The following is a 16,199-nucleotide window of genomic DNA, read 5'->3' as shown; positions in this document are numbered from 1 at the left end:
GTTCATATTCTCCATAAAACTAGTCAAAACAATTCTGCGACAATGATGGTGTCTCTTCGTGAACGTCCTTGAACCCATAGATTGGTTGATGATTGGTAGAATTAATGTATCAAAATTTGAAGACACACGTGATTGAATCCTGTGATTGTTAGGAAATTGACGGTGTGTAGGGATGGTCACAGTCCACGGACCAAGGGAGCATCAGCAGTACGCAGTACATTGCATGCTTTCTTAGAATGAACAGCGTGTTTCCATAGCTACCATACGAAATCCGGCTGTGACCAATGTTCCTGTCCTGTTTCGGAGGATAATTTTCGAGCTGCGTAGCTACTGTTGAGGTTCAGATAGCCGAATCTTTCGTGTTCGAAAGGCTTATCGATTTTATACAGAAAATACTAAACGTTTACATGTACATAACCCACAGCACACGGGGCAAAGCCAAATACTTACCAGGTTGGAAAATTTCAGCGAGTCGCTCTCACCAGCGGTCGCGAGGAAAAAATACGTCGGTATCATTGATGCGCCATGTTTATTGTTGTTTGTACGACTAGTTTGAAAGTCATAGACTTTCTTAACGGTGAAATTCATATTGCCATTCAATATTTTACGCACTGAGTCACCTGTGCATTTAAATACGTCCATTCGGAAGCAGAAACGTTTACAGATTTTCGATGGTGATAACTAGCTTCAGGCCGTGACATGTCTCCAGTTACGAAGTTTACCCGATCCTGAACCGTTAAATAAATGTTGGCAAAATAAAACATCAAATGGCTAGACTTGGAAGAGAGAGAGAGAGAGAGAGAGAGAGAGAGAGGAGAGAGAGAGAGAGAGAGAGAGAAAGAGAGAGAGAGGTGGTTTATCAGCTGTTTATGCAGTCGCGAACTTATCATGGTCTTTAGGACGGATGGATACATTTGCGCTGCACGAAAATGTACAGATACTTTCCCGAACTTTGACTAATTTTATAACAAGAGTAGAACAAAAACAAAAGTGTTGAAGTAACTCTTCAGATGTTTGATTCGCAAGTTTGCTAAAGATAGATTATACCGGTACTTATACAGAAAATAGTCGCTGTAGTCTTCTGTTCAAAGAAATATATTCTTCAACATCACGTTTCTTATATGATCGGTGATGTTACATTTTATTATTTCTATAAACAAGGTTTTATAGATTAATGCACCACGATGTTAATTTACGATTAATTCAACGATTTCAAACCGTTATTGTTTAGCTGCAATGATTGTACAGTTGAAGCCAGCGCCCGGGCCCCGGGTAATTCGGAACGTTATATTATCAGGGCTTGACAATTCCTATCGCCCGACGCCCGGGACAAGTGAAATTTACGTTCAGGCAAGTCAAAAATAAAATCTGGTCGCCCGCCGGACAAGTTGTTCACACAACTTCTTGCGCAATCAACGCGAACCTAAGTTGCGGTTAGTGCAAGTGTCGCCCGATTTGCGTTGACGTAATATTCACACAAACTAAAGTCAATCACTGACTGTTATAGATACAATTGTGACGTTCTGCTGATATTCACTTGCCGATCGTGCAGTACTTCAAAATCATTTATGCGGCCTCGCGAGGTAGACGAACATTGTTGGCAGATAGTTTGTGGAGTGATCGCTGTAAATATGAGTATTTTACGGTAATATTTGCACTAACGCAAACAAGGCATTGTGCATTTTCGCGAGCCAGAGCGTTATTTCCGCTCCGCAGACCTACGCACAAGTCAAGCAAAGCTGTTGCCGTAAAGAGGCGAGTGGTTTACGACGATGGGCATTGTGTAACTCTGAGAAACGACGTTGTGATGATTTACGACGGCGCCACGAGGGCCAGCGTGAGTGGGATCGTCTGAGAACAGAGAATCGACGACTCGATGTGATGATTAGAACGATGTTTCTGACAAAAGATCTAAACATAAGCGTTATGATGAGGAAAAAACGCCGTGGATGTTATTTCCCGAAGTGTAAAGCACAGTGGCCTTGGTTGAAATATGACGGTTCCAAAATGTTCTGTACGTCGTGTCTCAAATACCCCACCATTGCCAAACCACTGGGAAAGCGAAATGCTTTTCTTGACGGATGCGGCATGTTTCGCGTTGAATCGATAAGGTCTCACGAGTAATAGTCAACCGCATTTGGACTGTTTGGTGCATCACAGATATGAGATCGTGACGGGGACAATCATTGTGGAATTTTTGCAGGTCCCGCTGAGCCCGATACGGTTTCACTTGCCAACACCCTGATCGCATGCACTCGCAATGCGTAAACCGAATGACGACGACCAGCGACAGAAACTGACCAATCTTTTTACGACGGCATTTATGCTTGCCAAACACGGGAAGCCGATGTACCTTCATTGATGTTAGACCTGCGTACAGCCTACAGGTCTTGTGTTCCCGGCGTTATACAGCCTCTCGTGGTGGGGGACCTATAACACCGGGAACACACACCGTACGCAGGGCTACTTCAATGTGAACTTTTGAGAAAAATCCGCGTCAACATCGGCGAAAATTACTAAAATAAGAAAGTCCTAAAAGCCGCTACGGAATTTGCCGCAAGTATTTTGGTCCTGATTATTACAAATGGAGGACAAGTAAAATTTTGTGAGGACAAGTGAAATTGAAAATCCACTTGTCCGACGGACGAGTGAACTGGAAAAAAAATTGTCGAGCCCTATAGTAATAACGTCGTTAGTTGCAGCGGCGTGGTGCTGTACCTTTGTCATTACAGTTGAAGTACACCTGTTATTGATACAAGCATCGCGGACTTCACGAAACGTTGTTTCTCAGTGTACTGGTCTCACCGTTATATTCAGTTACGTATAATCTGTTGTTTGCATGTCAACACATTGGTCTGTTACAACCTCCTGTGCACACTAATCGTGACCGTAATTTGCAAAGACATAAACACTCGATCCCGCCCGTGAATGTCAAAGGTGAACGGCATTAACTTGATCCCGGGTATCAAGTCCCTGGCCTTTAAGAAAGTTTATAAGCCTATTATTCAACACAGAGGTAAACAGTTTTGCAAGGCAACTATTTATAGAAATCCCTCTGTAATGTGACGGATCACATGTATCACCTGATTTGAACACAGGGACCAAATAATTATGCTTTTTTCCAAGCATTTGGAAATGTTCTGATCTGTGGATGACATTGAATAATGAACATAATGGAAGAATCACCATATTTTAGCATTTCATTCAAAATACCATCGCTTAATTTACGCAAAGCTTTTAATATTTCTGATACTGTAAATGTGAAATTAAGACTAAAATTTACATCATAATCATTGGCCGCTTCCATTTTTGTTAATTCAGATATAATACGTTTTGAAACGTTATCAGTTTCTTCACAAGAAAAATTACCCAACTGCTTAAAGTGAGAAAAACCATTCACTAGGAGAAATAGATGAGTCAATTTTCTTACAGACACGACTTCCTGAAATATCCTTCCACAATTTCCAGTAATCATTACGGTCTTCAGAATAAACCTTTTCTAACTTCCTCAATTGACTCTCTCTGAACATCTCCCACTAATATGTGGATCATTTGGGTAGCGATTCAACAGTTTACGGCAATCTTTAAGATCTTTACGAAGTGAAAAACAAGACTTATCAAACCAAGGCTGAAAAACACGTTTTGATTTCTTCTTTTTCAATTTTGGTGTAACCTTACGTAAACAGCGATCTGAAACTTTGTGAATAATACCTTCAAATACTTTTACAATATCATCACAAGAATGGGAACTATGACAGTCAATATTAAAATTTCTAAAGTCTTCTTGAATAGATGAACTTTGCAGAGTATTTAAGAAATCTTGTTTAGCATTATCATTCCACAATTTATTTACTTGGACATGGTTTACACTCTACATCAACTGACTGCTTCACAATATATTCATAGAAAAACCTATTGGACAATGATCAGAGAAATGTGTAAAAGCATATACTTTGAAATAATCTAACCGGTCCACTAAATTCTTTGTAACAATACCATCATCTACTGTACTAAATCCATTTCCCTTGTAACAAGTTGGTTTTCCATAAAGATCCCCTGCAGTTCTACCATTTAAAATCCGTAAGCCATTTTGAATGCAAAGATCCATAAGTTGTCTCCCAAAGGGATTGATACTACAACTACCATTATCCATTGAAATTCTATGATGTACAGAGTCTGGAATATATCATTAGGTGTAGGACAGTGATTTATGTCATCATGTTGAATATAATCTTGCAAATTACTTGTCCTAGCATTAAAGTCCCCTACTAAAATTAAGTCCCCCAAACTAGACCAGATATGAACTGAAAATGCTCACGTGTTTAATTATTTATTGCATTATATGTAAATTTGAACCTTTGCCACATGTTTGAAAGTAATATGATCAGTATAATGAACAATATTCAACGCCGATTAATTCTAAAAGGTCATGAAGTATACAAATATGTAATTAGCTGAAATAAAAATATCAAAGTTCTTTCACTGCTGTCATAGTATCAACACTTTATATAGCAAGTGTAATTACCGTTGGCCAAGTCCTTCAAGCCATATATGCCGAGCTATGAAAGCTCATTAGACATGCAATTTATAAATTAGCTGACATGAAAATGTGAAATGACTTTTGATATTGTTTTTACCTGGTATAATCATCAATGTAGCATGTTTTGCCAACTTTGATCAAGTAAATCCAGTATATATCCCTAATGAGCAAAGGTCATTAAATATGTAAATTAGGCATTGGCTTAAGTAAAAATGCTTAATGATTTTCAACAATGTTGTATCATGGTATCTGCAATATATGTAGCAAATTTTGTCAACTTTGGTCAAGTTGATTCAGATATATACCTCTAACTAGAAAGCATTTGCAAGCAAAAGCGAAGTTCCAGAGACCAGAGCAGCGGAAGAAACAAGAGAATGTGTGACAAAGATAGGTGCAGAATGAAAGAGTGCTTTGGATTTTAATATTCAAGCACGTACCTATAGTTAAGGGCTGATAGCAGTAAACACCATAATACAATTAAAAGCAAGGCAGTCCGGGAAATTACAGTACACAGATTACAAATGCCTATATGTACGGTAAAAACGCAACAGATACATACGGGGGCGACAACGCACGGAAATGTATATCAGACGACATTCTCGCGAGCCAGAGCAATAATTTTCGCTCCGCTGACCTACGCAAAAATCAATCGCTTGACGGGTAGCGCTGAGTTGTTGCCGTAAAGAGGCGCGTGGTTTACGACGATGATCAGACAAGAGGAAACATCGGACCTTGGCCGTTGAAATTGAAAACTGAGGCCACATGCATTTTCATTTGATTAAAAGCACACACTAAAACAATTTTCATTGCTATGTCGCTGTTTTCACAAGATACTGACCGTTTGATCTTGGAAAGTTGAGTTGCTTTTACGTGCAGCCAACGCATGCCGGTGCGGTGACAGACAGTTGACTATGAATGCCTAGCTCTGCATGGCAGGGCTGTGTTACCGGCGTTAAACGGCCTCGCAGACTGATATAGGGAAAACCGCTGGTGGCACCTCAGAAATACAGCGGGCAGTTTCTCCGCCAAAACAGCCGATTTTGAATCCAAATTTTGCATTGATCTTCGTTTTCGAGCACACCCACCTCACCTAGGTACACGATGTGCCCAGCCACGCTTGTAATATTACGGAAAGCCTACTTTTCTCTCTCTATGCGAGCGAAGCGATCGTACTGTCGCCATTGTTATCTCATTAGTATTCGGGCGAAAAAGTATAGCCACGTACGGCGAGTATTTAGAGAAAAATAAAATCACAAAGCAACAAAAAACAAAGCGTAAGAAAGCTAGAATTATTAATAGCTGAACGCAATATGATAGTTGAGCAATGCAAAATAAAAAATAAATAAATAAACACACAAGAAATGCCCCTAAAACCCGTCCGAGCTGAGCGATGACGTCATAAGCGTGTCGCAATGCATTCTGGGTAATTAAGGTAAAATTTGTGTATAGCATGTTCTATGATAGTAATACCGGAAATAGAGAAAGAAAGAAAGAAAGAAAGAAAGAAAGAAAGAAAGAAAGAAGGAAAGTGAGCAAAAACTAACAGTTCCAGAGCTGGTCTCTGGAACTAATTAGGAAAGTTCATTTAATATGCAAATTAGGAATTGGCTAAAGAGAAAATGCTTAATGACTTTCAATAATATTGTATTATAGTGCCTTTTATGTACATAGCAAGTTTCATCAATTTTGATCAAGTCAATTCAGAAAAATATGAAAATTCATTAAATATGAGATACTCATAAACTTCAAGCATGACTTAAGGTAGCTTTCCGCCTTTGTTTTGGTATTTTGAGTCAAAAACACGATTTTTCTTTTATCCCTGAAAAGTATTCCTATAATATTGATCTTCCTTGTGTGTAGAATATCTTGGTAGTGAAGTTCCTGTTTTTGGGTGAAATTATGGAATAAAAATGTACGAGAGGCAAAGGTGTACATTTTGGCGTTTGAGACTACCGTTAAGTCTTGATTGACAAGGGATTACGCTTAGCAAGCAGCGTCACAGTATTCACATGCACCTAGACAACATACGCTGTGAAAATCCCATTAACACCTACCGTTCACTGCGTGGGTCAAGACCATAGTGTGTACCTGGCAATTAGGCGTCGAAAGGTGGGTCTTACCGTTTTTCTCATGGGGGTGGCCGCTCCCAAAAGATCACAATTATCGACACAATCGGACAAGGTCAGACTTATGACATTGTTGACGGTACAATTTCAGATTACACGAATGGCCCACACACTAAATGTTTTATCTGGGACATTTTTGTGCTTTTGTAAAAGCACCAGGAGTGGTGGATAAGTTCCGTAATGTTGAACATCTTTGAATAGGCTGTCCCGTATACAGAAATGGTACGTTCCACTGGCGGCCCTAGTGACAGCGGGAACACTTGAATACCGCATGCAACAGACACCCTTCACATCTTCAACATTCAAGCAACATTCGGCCTCTTTCGGCCGAAGTTTCGGCTTCTTTTGGCCCCAAGACATTTCGACACCCCCGTTACGATTTATTTTTTTCCCTTCAAACTTATTAGTAACTGACAGACCAGTCATATTCATAAGCATGACCTTTGCGTTCTGACCAGTATGACTTTTACAGTGCCGTTTAGGCGCCGCTTTTCAAACTTTGACAGTGTCGGCGGCTATTGCTATTGAAAATGATATGAAACTCTTTTCTCACGGTTTTTCACCATCATGTGTTCTCACAAACTTTAAAGCATGTGAATGCTGACACTAAGCTTATACTTCTCACTGTTTTGATTTGTAACATTTGGCACGAGTTCCCCCAACCAGGTAGTGCCGAAACGTCTTTGGTCGCGTTGCCTAAACGTCCTTGTGTCGGAAATTGTGCGGCCGAAACGACTTTGCACCAAAAGGTCTAGAAACCCGACATTGTCCGTTCGATGAGAATACTAAGTGAGTTGAACAATTTATGAATAAAAATGAAATATCAGAAACCGCGGCACTGGAACTACTTGGGATTAGAAAATACAAGGTGGAAACAAATTGCATGGGCTTCAAGACGCGACAGGAAATTTTCCCAAGGCAAAATACGTGTAGCGATGCAGAAATCACACGCCACAAAACAATAGCTGCTTTGGTTTGCAGACGTTTTGGCACAATGGCAGTGAACTGATAATGTCGAAGTCGTTTCAATCCCGCGGTCCCGTTTTTCCTTGTCCCATTTCGTTTCCGGACCGCGCTATTACCCAATAATCGTACAATGCAACCACCCTATCACTAAATGAGAAACCGACCTTGACAAGGTAAAAACATAGGGCCAAAGTCCCTGAAGCTACTATAGACATGGATACAAAATTAAGTATTTCCTAACTGTATGAAATTATCTCACTTAGGTCATCCTAGGGACATGTAAACCAAATATTAAAGCTGTCTGACCAGCAGTTTTGAAAAAACAAGCGACTCAACAGTTGACAGCGCTCTGCTGTGTTATGTAGAGAATAACTTTTGTGACACATGTATTGATGAAGAAGGTGGATATCTTTGATAGCTCATTTCAGGATGGCCTGACCAAAAATGGAAAAAAATTCTGTAAAAATACAGATTTGCATATTTCATCAGACTATATTAGTCTATAACAGCAAATAAAACGAGAGTTAATTACATTCTAATTAAAGTAAACAAGACTTGCTTAAATCAAGATTTAAGTCATAAAAAAAGAGCATATCTGTCAGGTTATAAAGAATCTTGAGCTTGTTATCTTTTAATATCAGTATTTTCATCCTACTAACCAAGCACATTTTAACTTTCAAATTAACATTGTAAGTAAGTTCTGTTGAATAAGTTAAGACTGTACGTACTCAGAGAAAGCACACTGAAGAGACAAATGTTTGAAACTTCAGAAGTTCAAGGTCAGCAAAAGCATTAAAGGAATCATGTTACACTTTCATTGCACTGTTTACACAGATTGCATAATTGCTATAAATAGCACGAGGAATCTTACAGCCAAGCTTTACCATAAAAACCCTATCACTTTGACCACTCTTTTATTGACCACTCTATTTTTTTCCTCAAAAAGTAATCTTATTTATCCTTACCAAGTCAACCATAAATGGAAATTAGAACTTTCTCTATCTCTATTTATTTGACCACCCTATCATGACAAACTATTATGAGCAATTTCTTTTAGATAACATAAATGGTGGTTCAGAATATATCAAAGTTGGGATTCAGGAAAGTTGCCTTTACATGTTTTAATCCTCAATTCACGATGAACTGTCAAAAAAAGTTGAACTTTCTGATAATTCCACACTAAAATTATTTTGGCTTTGATGATTTCCTAATTAATTCAATTATTTAAAATTATATTAATTATTTTTTTCTGGGTGAATTGATAGGGTTTATACAGTACAAGAATTACATACAATGTAAGTCAAACTTTGACCAAAAATGACAAAAAAATTCCTTAAAAATACACATTTGCATATTTCATCACAATTTGAACAAATCTAAGTTGGGTTATCCCGAGGGACCTGTATACCAAATAACAAAGCTGTCTGACCAGCGGTTATGAAGAAGAAGATTTTTACCAAAAACACTTTTTTGGCATTAATTTGCCTATTTTCAACAATATCAAAAAATTAAAAAATTAGTTTCTCAAAATCATATTTTCATCTACTCAACAAATATCAAATCAGTAAGTACTGCGGTTCTAAAGATATTTGAGTGGACGGACGCCTCACAAACGGACATACATACATACATACATACATACATACATACATACATACATACATACATACATACATACATACATACATACATACAGACTGACGACGGACGCCGGACGGATACCCATCCCAATAGCTTCTATAGACTATAGTCTATAGTAGCTAAACATACATCGACTAACAAATGTTCATCGTACACCGGACGAATGTGAATCAAATGATTTTATTGGAATGGACACGACAACATTGTTATCAGTTATCATGCCAGTAGCCAAAATGCTGCAGGACCGAAGACAAATTTCAATATGAATTTGACCGTCACAGCGTAATAACGTAATCGCCCTGAGTTTTCATCAACATGTCATCATTGGTCGGTAAACCATTGAATGAGACGCTTACGGGCTAACTACTTGAATACAGTGCAAAACACCATCCTAATCCAGCTAATCCTGAGATTTACATGTAATGAAGACGGGTCTGATATCATATTCGCCTGGAATCGATGGTACTCATGTTGGGAACGAACAACAGCAGAGAGTTATCTATCTGTGACGTATTACGCTTGACGAGCGGTCTATCGCATGCAACTTGCGCTTGATGAAATGACGTACTTTTCTCTATGTTCATGTTTTCTCAACTTCTCTCCTTTGACTTTTATGCCGCCGACAGGCGATTGGTTCGTTTTAGCATAAATGACTCCAGAAACGGTCTTCACCCACAGAAATGCTGTACAGAGTGAGGACGAACCACTATTGTCTCAGAAATGCTCGTAGTTTGATTAGTGTTAATCGGTTTTCAAGGCGCGTGAAGATCTAAAAAATGGCTGCTCACTGAATCCTCGGTTACTCTAACCGTAATGAATCACAGCATGGAGCTGTTCTTTTTTATCTCCATGATCACAGACACCGCAAATGTACATCCACATACAAACGCAGATATTTTTGTCGTCAGCCAATATTGTTTTCCCCATATCACTCATCGGGCTCGCTTTCATTCCGCAGCCGTGAGTCGTTTCCGAGGTCGAATTGAATGCTGCCATAAACTTACACTGTAGTGTACGCTTGTCATGGAGGTAATTAGTCCAGGCGCTCGTGTAGACGGCATCGAGATGCCGTAGCAGTTCCGACAGTTAGGTCGAACAGTTAATACTCTATTTAAACCTTACAACTAATCAGTCAACAGATTATGCATAATCCCTTCCCTGGCACTCCCCAAGTTTATTTACTCATCAGCTACTGTGTAGATTGCGCTCTAAAAAGAGTACAACGCTCCAAAATTCACCTTTTTTAGCCTCATTTCGACCGTTGACACTGATTTCAATGAGTGAATATACTGTTGAAGTTGAACACTTTTGATTTCACTATCTGGTTTTAGTGTTTTGTCGGTTTAGTACATTGTTTATTGCCATTCAAAAGGAAAAAAACGAACCAATTTACTAAATCGCCTTTTTCTCAGTTCGGCATTTTGTCACATTGCAGCACGTTCAAAAGAGTTTAACTCGAGAACGAGTGAACGGAAGTCTACCAGATTTTCACAGACGTTTGTCAAGTAGGTTGTCTCCAAAAACAGTGTCTCAGTTTTTTATGAAGATTTTTAAAGTCGAGTTATTGCTGCTTAATTAGGCGGCATTGAAAGACTAATCGGTGGATAAACTTTGACTCAACGATGTGAAAATACTAAGGCCTTTTTCAAAAATCTGAGACACGGTTTTGTAGCCAGTATTCTGAAGACCAATTGGCCGTTAACACCTAAACAATAGCCCCTCTCCGCTCAGACTTAAACTTTTTTACGTGAGACCACCCATTTTCTTTACACTTTCACTAAGATCTTCAAAACAAATCATCGCACACTAATTTTCTTGATAAAATAAAAATATTCATAGAAATAGCTTTCAGGTGATATATAATACTTGGGTAAAAGTACACATCTTGATGGCAAAATTCACGTTTGAAAATAGGTCGTCGCAAAGGTGGAAAGCTACCTTAAAGTAGGCATAGCTGCTGAAGCTTAGAAGTCATATCAAATGAAGTTACAAATATCACATTTACTTTCAACATATAGCCCAAGTACAGAATTTTATTATGTACAAGTTTTAAATCAGAGTTACATAGTCATCATAAATGTATTAGTAAATAAAATGTACTCAAAGAAGTCCAATCAAATACATTTTCATTAAATATGCATATGATCTATTGATTAAAATGTCAGAGATATGAACCTTTTTACTGCAACTAACACTAGATATGATCAGCAAATGGCAAAGGACTGAATCGATGCACTGAATATTGATATATAGCCTAATTACAGACATTAATTAAACATGAAAATGAGTTTGACATAAGAATCTCACTCTTCGTGAACTGTGTGTTTTGAACGCTACAAATACAAATGAAAATGAAAGCCAAGAAAACAGAGAATGAAGGGCTGTACTATTTACATTTGTGTACACGTAAATTCCGAATCTGTTGAAGTATAGAACTTGTGAAATCATTGTGTGTTGTTGTTATTGTCAGGCCCGACACCGTTATGCCAAATTTAGCAGGAGAACACTCACTAGACGAGCATTATTGCAATATTGCAGGGATAGAAATACTTTTAATTTCTTGTGGCAAACGTTTGCCAAAGAATATGAAATCAGGTGGCAATTATGAAAAATCTGGTGGCAGTTTAACACATCATGTGATCGGTATAATAAAACATTTTGTCATTGCCACATACTCTTTCTAATTTATAAATTCTTGAAAATATGGTGGGTACACGTCACAAAAAGTAGACCCAAACTGCGGGCCTCAAAGAAAATGTTTTAAACTTACTAGCCGTGGGACACGTGATTTTTATTTCTACTTGCCCGAGAGGAAAAATTACTTGCTCTAAATTTCTAATAATTGTACCTGTAATTTGTAACAGAGAACAAGAGTTTGGGCATATTAAGTGAATCCAAAGAGGGAAAAAGCAGATTGAAACATGAAGTTGCACAATTTTGTTAAAATGAAGGACCATTATCAAATCTGAAATGTAGCAGAAGAAATGTGAGAATACTTTTGTCTTTTCTGTAGATTTGGCCATCTAGAAAACATCTTGGAATTTTTCCACAACCTAATCCAAAATTAAAATCTTTGCATAAGATTAATAAGACTGTGTGACTTTCAGATTTTCTCCATTAAATAATGTCTTTAATTTACAATGTGCATGGCTGGCTGCTGCTCTTTATTATCAAACTGAGATCACAAACAACTGCTCTGCTAAGTGTTTATCTTCCAATGCATACTCACATGTACCGGTACATCTGCAACCCTTTTACCTGTTTACATGCTTACTCACTGGGCACAGCCGTCTTTCAGAGTTTTATTTGATAATTGTATTCGTGAAGAAAGCAGATTCAAGTTTCGTTTTCGTTACTCTTCAGTGCAGATTTGTTTTCTGTAAGTGAGAGCCGATCCCTAACAACCAAGGTCACGTAATTTGAAACTGTCTGCATCTCACGCACTACTACGTAGCTGCAATATGTGGCCTCCTTGGTCAACTGAGCCGGTTTCAACTACGATGTAAACTTGTACTTTTTCAACCAGGGGTTGATTAATGCGTTTCACACTAAGCATTGCCGAGATCCATGGCTCCAAATAAAGTTTACATCCATTTACCAAGCACAAGGTGCAATTACACTCTCGAGTGAAGTCGACGGTCATACACTTGCATAAAGAGAAAGGCAACCACTGTCAAAGGCATACCACTTTACTGTACTGCCCAATGAATTACAAGTATTTATTATTATTTAAATCACGCAGGCTGCGGTTTGGCTTTGTTTTCAAAATGTCACAACATGCTTTTGTCTTGTGCTGTATGACTGCATATACGGCTATCACAGAGGGAAACAACCTGTCAAGGGTAATAAAGCTGCTGTCATCGATATGGAGATTAGCCAATCACAAGTTTGGATTCACGCTATGTTTTCATTCATGCCAAAATGTCGCAATCAGTTTGTTTTATTTTGCTAATGAGTTTTTCCGCCGTCAGACAAGGCGTCTTCCTGCAGTGTTCCTTAATTCAAGCTGTAGGATCGATGACATGTTGACCAAAAATTTAGTGGTAGAAAAATACCACCAGAAAAAAAATTTGGTGGCAGATTGACAGGTTTTGGTGGCAAATGCCACCATTGTCACCAATTATGTCAAACACTGTATTGCATCATATTGTTGCACCAAAATCGATCAATTCCGATGCTAGAATCTGCATGACAAAGCTGAACTGAATGGAACATTGCAAGTATAATGTACATATACTAAACAAAAATTACTATTATGCGACCTCACATTGGAATACCAAATTTGAGCTAAAAATGGAAACAGCCACCTTTCTACACCTGATCACTACATACACACACGATGATCTTGGCTTAAACAGTGAATGGTAGGTGTCAATGGGATTTTCACAGCAGATTTTGTCCAAATGCATGCGACAACACTGGGAACACTTCTGCTTAGCTTCATCCCTTTTCAATCAAGACTTAACGCCATCAGCAGTCTAAAAATGCAAAAATGTAGACCTGTTCCTCATGTAAATTTTTAACATAAAATTTCAGCCAGAAACCGAAACTTCCAAAACAAGATATTCTTCACACAGGAAGATCAATACTGCAGGAATATTTTTCATGGAAAAAACAAATTTTCATTTTTTGGACATGAAATACCTCAATAAAGGGCAAAGCTACCTGACAAGGGGATTTAGATTAACTCGGGGGGATGCACACTCTGGAGAAACCACTGCTAGGGCCAAATATTTGTCCAGAAATGGTGGTGCATTTTCCATGCCAGTAGTTTGATAGAAGACATTGTGTTATACTGTAACTCTCTCTTATGCTTCTGGTAGGGAAGATCTATCACTTACGTACATATTAAGAGAAAAAAAATCATAATGATTGTATGTTTTAAACAATATATGTGTACCTACCCGAAAAACAGGGTTCCATCTTGCCTTATTCCAAAATGTGCATTTTGTATCCCTTTGTTCTGCAAAACCATTCTCCCATCACTGACAATATTTCCCAGGCATGCTCCTGTATGAGTATTGAAAAACCCTGCATTCACAGCCACTAGGCAGTGCTTCTGTAGTGCAGTTTCTTCAACAGTAGCTCTCAGACTTTTAGCACACCCTCCAACTTCCCTTGGTTCTAAAACAGACAGTGTCCTCAGAGGGTTATTAACATATGATATATGTCCATACACCAGTTTTGATAGTCTTTCTGTAATGTCCCATTTATCAATGAACCGATTTGTTTCAACCAGTGGTTGCCATACATCTGGTGCAGTATGCGATAGAAAACTTTCATGGGTGACATTACCATACATTACTCCCTGACATTCTCTTGTAACTCGGTGACCATGTTTTGGACCGTGCTGTCCATTTGTATAAGGTGTGACAACGTCTTGCTCGAATATCCTGAAAAACAAATAAAAATATTCCAGAGAATCTGAATCTTTCTTGAATTGTAGCAACTCCTGTCCTGTTGACAGACAAAAAAGATCCAGAAGTTTTAACTCCTGTCTTTACACATTGTTGATCATACAATACTGCTGTTTCTCTGTTTGACCTATTTAACCAGATATGAACTGAAAATGCTCACGTTTCATTATATATTAGAGGGACTGTGTGCAGATATGTGTGAATTTGAACCTTTGCCACATGTTTGCAACTTCATTGAAAGTATTATGATCAACATGATGAACAATATTTACCACATTGATTCTAAAAGGCCATGAAGTATAGAAATATGTAATTAACTGAAATAAAAATATTAAATTTCTTTGACTGCTGTCATTGTATCACCACTTTATATAGCAAGTGTAATTACCTTTGGCCAAGTCCTTCAAGCCATATATACCAAACTGTGAAAGCTCATTAGATATGCAAATTATAAATTAGCTGACATGAAAATGTGAAATGACTTTCAATATTGTTTTAAGCTGGTATAATCATCAATGTACATAGCATGGTTTGCCAACTTTAACTTTGATCAAGTAAATCCCAGTATATATCCATAAGATCATTGGAAATGCAAATTAGGAATTCGCTGAAGAAAAAATGCTTAATGACTTTCAATAATATGTATTATAGTGTCTTTAATGTACATAGCAAGTTTCATCAATTTTGGCACAGTCAATTCAGATATATATCCCTAATTAGCAAAGTTCATTAAATATGCAAATTAGGAATTGGCTGAATTTAAAATGCTTGACTTTCAATAATGTTTAATCATAGTATCTTCAATATACATACCAAGTTTGGTCAATTTTGATCAAGTCAAATCAGATATATATCCCTAATTAGGAAAGTTCATTAAATATGCAAATTAGCAGCTATCTCTCATGTCACCCCTCAATGGTTCCCACTGGCAATACAACTTGGTGTGATCAACATTTGTAGCAAATCTCATCAAATTGTGTGCAGTCGTTCTCGATGTATAGCCGTTTTTTCCTAAAATATTAATCATGCAAATGAGCAGAAAGTAAGCAAGCCACACCCACCAAAAACTGATCAGTTCTTGCCATTTGCAAACTTATTCTATGTACCAAATTTGATCTGATAAGCCGTTTTTGAGATATCGAGCACACAGACAGACAGACAGACAGACAGACAGACAGACATCACTGCAACATATGGTCACATGTGTGAACACGTGTGCAAAAAATGACTGCAACTTGCAAGTGTATGAGTTTTGTGTGACATCTTGCGGGCGGCTAAAGACGTCCGGACTATACTAGAAGTATAATACTTCCTGTATATTGGATGCCCCAGCTGGCTGCCTATGTCATAAATAAATCTGTTACCAGATATGAACTGTAAATGCTCACGTGTTTCATTATATATTGCAGTTATGTGTAAATTTGAACCTTTGCCACATGTTCGCAACTTCATTGAAAGTGTTATGATCAACATAATGAAAAATATTCACCACAGATTGATTCTAAAGCC

The 16,199-nt window shown here is 38.0% G+C and overlaps 1 protein-coding gene across 3 annotated transcripts in view; it reads right to left on the bottom strand.

The window, feature by feature from the left end:
• The window catches only part of LOC139148631 (N-acetylglucosamine-1-phosphodiester alpha-N-acetylglucosaminidase-like), a 149,318-nt gene that overhangs the window by 92,625 nt on the left and 40,494 nt on the right, over positions 1-16,199 (bottom strand). For 2 of the 3 annotated variants that reach the window (XM_070720116.1, XM_070720117.1), the window contains exon 2: positions 14,178-14,666. In XM_070720116.1, coding sequence (XP_070576217.1) covers positions 14,178-14,666 — 489 coding nt within the window. The remainder of the gene's footprint in view (positions 1-14,177; positions 14,667-16,199) is intronic. The other variant, XM_070720118.1, reaches the window with a different exon arrangement.

Source organism: Ptychodera flava, chromosome 13 (assembly GCF_041260155.1).
Source record: "Ptychodera flava strain L36383 chromosome 13, AS_Pfla_20210202, whole genome shotgun sequence".
NCBI lineage: Eukaryota > Metazoa > Hemichordata > Enteropneusta > Ptychoderidae > Ptychodera > Ptychodera flava.
This window is presented reverse-complemented; position numbering and strand designations above follow the sequence as displayed.